Here is a 5,494-nt window from a genome sequence, read left to right as displayed (position 1 = left end):
CGTCTTAAGGGAGTCTTGGGACGCTACAGTAGCATCTCACTAATACTGGGGAATAAACCACCATTGTATTACATTACATTTCGTGTAAAAATAAAAACTGCAAAGGAGAAACAGTCGCCGCACGTTTTATACGGCCAGCAGAGTAGCACACAGCCTCATTTAATAATTGGTCATTTAGTAACGTTTTTAGTATGCTTTATTTTTTAACCTGTTAAAAACAGCAGCAAAATTGATGGAGACTTGTTGTCTTGCATTCATATTTGGGTTTAAGTGGTGCCTTGTCACCAAAAAAGTACTTTTAAAATTTTAAGGCGGTTTGTATTACCATTCTTTACAGTAAAATATTTGAGCTCACTTGTTTATGTCTGCATTAGCTTTGCACCATATAATCCATGGTAAATTAGTAGGTCCTGCAAATTATGACAAGTTTGACGCTCTCTACGAGCATGGCGTTCAAAAATATTATCATCCGCCTTTTTGCTCGTGACCCATCTTTTAACCTATTTTCGCCGATTGCTTTATCATTTATCCCCATTTGCCTTTGTTGTTGGGTCGTGTTTTTTTATTGGTTGTATTCAAGTAGTCCGCTTTTATAGGTTTGCTCAATCGGTTAATTCGCGGTAACGTTTGGTGGTTTCATATACCGCTTCACTGCATTTTTGCTCATTTCGGTTGCACCTTATTGATATTGCAGTTATATTTTTCCACGCAAGCCCCCGTTTTATTTTCAGCTTACTATGCAGCTGGCCTCTCTTCATTGCCTTGAGTCTTCGTCCATTTTGCGTCTCGCATTTTCCTTTGAATCAAGTTAATTCACTAGTTTGCTTTTCCTTGTTTCCCTTTTATTCATTGTACCATTTTTCGGCGTTTTTGTTAACAAGCAATCCTTATTTGGTGTGGTCTCGTTTTACCCCTGGCAGTTCTTCCCCCCTTTATTTGCTCCTAATAAGGGTTTCTCCTCAGTATAAGCACCTCATAGTTTGTCAACGCTCTCTCGGTTTTCCCTAATGCCTAAATGCTACTTAGCGATTTTACTACTCCAGATCTTGCCTTCGCATGTTTGGTGTTTTTCAACTGAACTATAGCGTCTTTTGCGAATTTTGTCTTAATTTGGTTTAGTCTGATGTACATTCCTTTGTTTTTAGTTGAACTTACGTCTTTGCGGAAGTATTTCATGGTATTTTATTCCTTAATGGGGTTATATGAGGTGGTTATTTCCAATAACTTGTCGAATAAGTTTTTTATTTTGTATTATCGTTTGTTTTTGCTGGTGTTATCTCCCAGGACGAAATGGCTTTGTCGGATCATGATGCCCAACGCAGGGATAGTATGATGACTCAATTGCAGGAACTCTTTGCCCCACCAACTGCCGAGTCATTAGGCAAGAAAGGGTTGGTCGGAATCGTGAGTTGTGTTTATCCCTCTTAATACTTTTCTTTTAGCCCTCAGCTCGGAGATCTAAAAAACACGAGGTAGTGCACACAAATGAAGTCTCTGCATCATCTGTAGCCCGGATTTCCTGTAAGGATGATCCGATTTGGCGCAAGCCGCGGCCCAATTGCCACGACTATTGCGATAGCTGCAATTGCTCTGAGGGTGATCGACTTGTTTGTGATCGCTGTCCTGCCAGTTTCCACCTAGAGTGCCTGGATCCCCCTTTGGATTCACACGAAGCACCTACAGGACTTTGGTACTGCCATCGCTGCACTATGCTCTCCAGGGTTAGCTCATTTTATGTAAGTGTGCGTTTCATCTTATCTCTCATTCTTATTTATAACGAGTTGTCATTGTTTCATTCCACGTATTTTGTTTTAATATCGGCGTAGCCATTGCTTTACTAGCTGGCTTTGTGCTCTATTTAGTAGATGACGCTCTGATGGTGATCGACTTATTTTTATTACTTTTTATGGTCTCACAAATACAGGCAATAAAGGTAGCATATTTGCTGTGATGCAAAGCGCTTATGTTTGACCGCGTGTTCGTGCGTATATATGATACTAGGATGAGGAAGAGAGCAGCTCCTCATCGAGTTGCCAGAGCAGTGGTGTGGCTTCGAGTGGAGGTGCCTCCTCTGGTCGAGCTACCATAAAGCAGGCGGAGGACGCAAACGGGATCGCGCAGCGTCGTTCGGCCGCGGCGGTACCTCGCACAGTTCTCACTGGGCCCTCGGGTCGTACGAACGCTACTGCCGCCGAAGTGGTCGGCTGGCTCACCACCGGTCGGCGTACCGCTGCTCTCAAATCCTCGCCCCTCTCTCTTCTCTGGGATGTCCTCAAATATGCTCGCTTTCTCAATCCCAAAGAGTTTGAACTACCTAAGGACTTGATGCCTGGAATCAAAATACCAGGTGATACAGCTCCCCGTCTCTTATCCTGGGTCGTATCCTAATTTGTTTTTTAATTCATCAGTGACCACTTCCGGGTGATAATGATAATCATAGTGTACCCTCATCAACTGCTTGTTTTTATGTTCTGTTTTGAACGAATAGTTCTTCAAAACCAGCATATTAGAGATCAATCTTTTTTACTTTGCGTAAGTTTCAGTCCGAATCGTTCTAGTTCCGTAATGTGAAATATTTCGTTGCTATAGAAATTTAAGGCCTTTGTCTTTATCAATATGGTGTTACACTTTTGCGGTATCAAACCTGTAACGATGCTCTAAAACAGACTTATTGATTCACTGATCTGTAATAGCATGAATTGGACTTTCCGACGCAAACCTACCTGTGCTTCAGGTGTCACTTTGCCTTGTAAGGATCCCTTTGTCGTTGTGTGTTCAAATGCCTTGTTTTATTAAAGGTTCGTACAAAACCTTGGCTGAGCGCAAAGCGAATCCCATAATTGAACTGGAAAACGGTCAGATTCCGAGACCTATTCGACGATGTTACAACTGTGCCAGGTAAGTTCCCATCCACAACTTCAGAAGACTATTTTAATGTTAAATGTGTAAATTACGTTGTGTGATCCAAATTCCAGTCTGCCCTATCGTTGACTAACCAAATTGGCGTTTGTGCATGTTTTTTCGATGGATACAGATGGGAAACGTCTACTAATACATCCTCTTTTTTACGCGTAGAACCTGTTTCCATGCTCCTCTTCTTCCTTGTGACTACTGCACGGCATGCTTTCACCTGGAGTGTCTAGACCCCCCATTGGCTCAGTTCCCACCACGTTCCGATCGGTGGATGTGTCCAGTTCATGCGGAGCACACGGTCGACAAGTGTCTGGTCCGGTCGATCCGTCTCTCGGAGCGCATTCGCGCATGGAACCAGCTGACAGTGTTCAATCCCAACCTTTCGCTCAAGGCATCTGCAAAGAAAACTGATGATGTCTTCGACGGAGCTTCCCACACCATCCAATACGGACCCGAAGACGAACGGGCTGTACTCTCCGCCTTCCTCCACAACGTCCGCCGCCGACGTCTCGAGGCCTACGCCGCTCAAGAGATCATCGGCACCCTAAGCCCCAAATTGTCTGCACTCCGCTCCCTCTCTCCCGCGCCCATTGTAGTAAGTTTGGCTATTCAATCTTATCCCCACCCTCCGCTACTTCGTCCCACTCCTCGATTACTTCCTACTTTCAAAAAAATCAGGTTTTGTTACTGCGGTTGTTTGTCCTTATTTTCCGTAACTCAACTTGTTTTACTCGCAAACAGGTTCCCAGCTCTGTGAAGGCCTTATATGAAAACCCTGTTCGGCGCCTGCTTAGACTTGAAGAACGCTCTCGAAGTGAATGTCAGCTGGACAGTTCCCTACCCCCGCATGAAGATAAATTACAGGATTCCAGGGCTTCAGAATGTGACAGAAAATTGGTTCGTTTTTATGCCATATTTCGATCTGTAGTTGGAGTCATTTAATGCAATAATCTGTGTTTACCTCGTCATTACGGGCTAATGTGTATGGTAGGACCCAAAATGGATACGGTCACATGACTGTGAGATCTGTTTACTTGTCTTTTCCAGTTTATTCGTAGTTTACTTGAATTTTACCTTCGAGAATCCGCTCAACCATGCGCTAAGACGAGTTTGGATAGGGGGACTGGTTTGAAGACCTGCGATAGCTCAGTAGCGAGTTCTCTCACACCACTCTCCACTGCCTCCCACCCTCCGGTCGATGAGGCTCAAGAGACGAACGTATCTCTTGCTGATAAGATCAAGGGCGTACTCAGTGAACTCGACAGCGGCGTCTCCATAAAAGGTGGATATATTACTTCTGCCGTGTTAGCTGTGTAGCGCTAATAATTGAAGTACTGACTTGGACAGTGGTGCAGCAAGCGTTTCTTATTCCTTTTTACGTAACTAGCTAACTTTCTCCTCTTTTTGAATCTCAGGTATTATAAATCTTAAGCTCTGAACGCCAATTACTTATGTTCCTCATTTTTGGGGGTCGTTCTATCATACTAATGCAGTGACTCTTCTGTGGTTTAATTGTAGCGGGTGAGGTGCCTGCCAAACTGATGGAGTGTGAGTGCCATCTCTCCTCAGCTCTCTTGAATCGTCCTGTCAGCCCGAGGCGGTTCGGAGACGTCCCAGATGTCGCCAGACCTATCCCTTGCTTGCCTGGTCGTGCTGTTCTCATCGCCTGTGGGGGCACCACCGGCCCCTCTGTGCCTATGTCCTACCGTCAACTCGTCATAGGCTCAGGTTTTTCTCCTTGCTTACGTCATTTCCAACTCCATCAATGCATATTTCTACAAGCTGTGCCAACTTCAAATTCCCACTCTTTGGCAAATTCTGAAAATCACATGCATTTTCCGCCAACTTATTATTGATAAGCGGCGTACGGTGTGATGGTGATGGTGGTATTCTTCACTGTAGCACCGGATTGTCACCTATGTTTGGCAAACTATCAGTCCTCCAATAAAGTGCAATGTCCCAACGTCTCGCCACTTCACGCCACCATATTTTACGATGAGTGGAGTCGTCAATTTGAGTTGCTCAACTACAGTGAGTTCGGCAGTCGCGTCGACTCTATTCCTTTCGAAAATGACATCAGCGATAAAGCTGCCTACCGATGCGAGGTTTGTAGTTCGTGCGTTTTTTGAACTAAAAGGCATTGTGCTGCCAATTTCTAAGTAAGTCTATCCAAATTTGCTTTGTAGACTTCAGGCCTCGTAAAGCATGTGCGCAATATAGTTGAAGCAGGTAAAAATGGTAGCTCAAGCTCACGTAACCTTTTAAGGATGATCGCAAGAAATCGTCCTGTAAGTGCTCTTTCCTCTGCTATCATCATTAGTATGTTTCATTACTTGTACGCATAACTAAAAGATTGATAGTTTTGTTTCCTCAAGTGGTTTGATCTCTCATGAGATTAACACGTTTTTCTGACCCTTGCTCTCGTTCACTTGTGGTCCTCAGCTAAGTTAGTTGGTAGTGTTTATAGCAGTACTGTATCAATATTTGTGTTTCTAAGTGGTTTTAAGTTCTTGTGAAACTGACTTCTCTTGGTTTTTGCCAGTTGAAGATGCTATATGGATAAAACACTCCTTCTACAAAG

The 5,494-nt window shown here is 43.9% G+C and overlaps 1 protein-coding gene across 1 annotated transcript in view; it reads left to right on the top strand. All coding sequences in view use genetic code 11, as the record gives it.

The window, feature by feature from the left end:
- Nucleotides 1–1,290: 1,290 nt before the first annotated feature.
- Nucleotides 1,291–5,494, top strand: part of EGR_00229 (PHD finger protein) — a gene marked incomplete at both ends in the record, with an annotated part of 4,686 nt that continues 482 nt past the window's right edge. The window contains 9 exons of the mRNA XM_024489478.1: nucleotides 1,291–1,404; nucleotides 1,443–1,721; nucleotides 2,002–2,347; nucleotides 2,799–2,898; nucleotides 3,076–3,508; nucleotides 3,961–4,195; nucleotides 4,432–4,641; nucleotides 4,816–5,018; nucleotides 5,100–5,201. Of these exons, the coding sequence (XP_024356156.1) occupies nucleotides 1,291–1,404; nucleotides 1,443–1,721; nucleotides 2,002–2,347; nucleotides 2,799–2,898; nucleotides 3,076–3,508; nucleotides 3,961–4,195; nucleotides 4,432–4,641; nucleotides 4,816–5,018; nucleotides 5,100–5,201 (2,022 nt within the window). The remainder of the gene's footprint in view (nucleotides 1,405–1,442; nucleotides 1,722–2,001; nucleotides 2,348–2,798; nucleotides 2,899–3,075; nucleotides 3,509–3,960; nucleotides 4,196–4,431; nucleotides 4,642–4,815; nucleotides 5,019–5,099; nucleotides 5,202–5,494) is intronic.

Source organism: Echinococcus granulosus, assembly GCF_000524195.1.
Source record: "Echinococcus granulosus chromosome Unknown EG_S00001, whole genome shotgun sequence".
Taxonomy (NCBI): domain Eukaryota; kingdom Metazoa; phylum Platyhelminthes; class Cestoda; order Cyclophyllidea; family Taeniidae; genus Echinococcus; species Echinococcus granulosus.
Note: the sequence above shows the minus strand (reverse complement) of the source record. Positions and strands in the feature narration are given on the sequence as shown.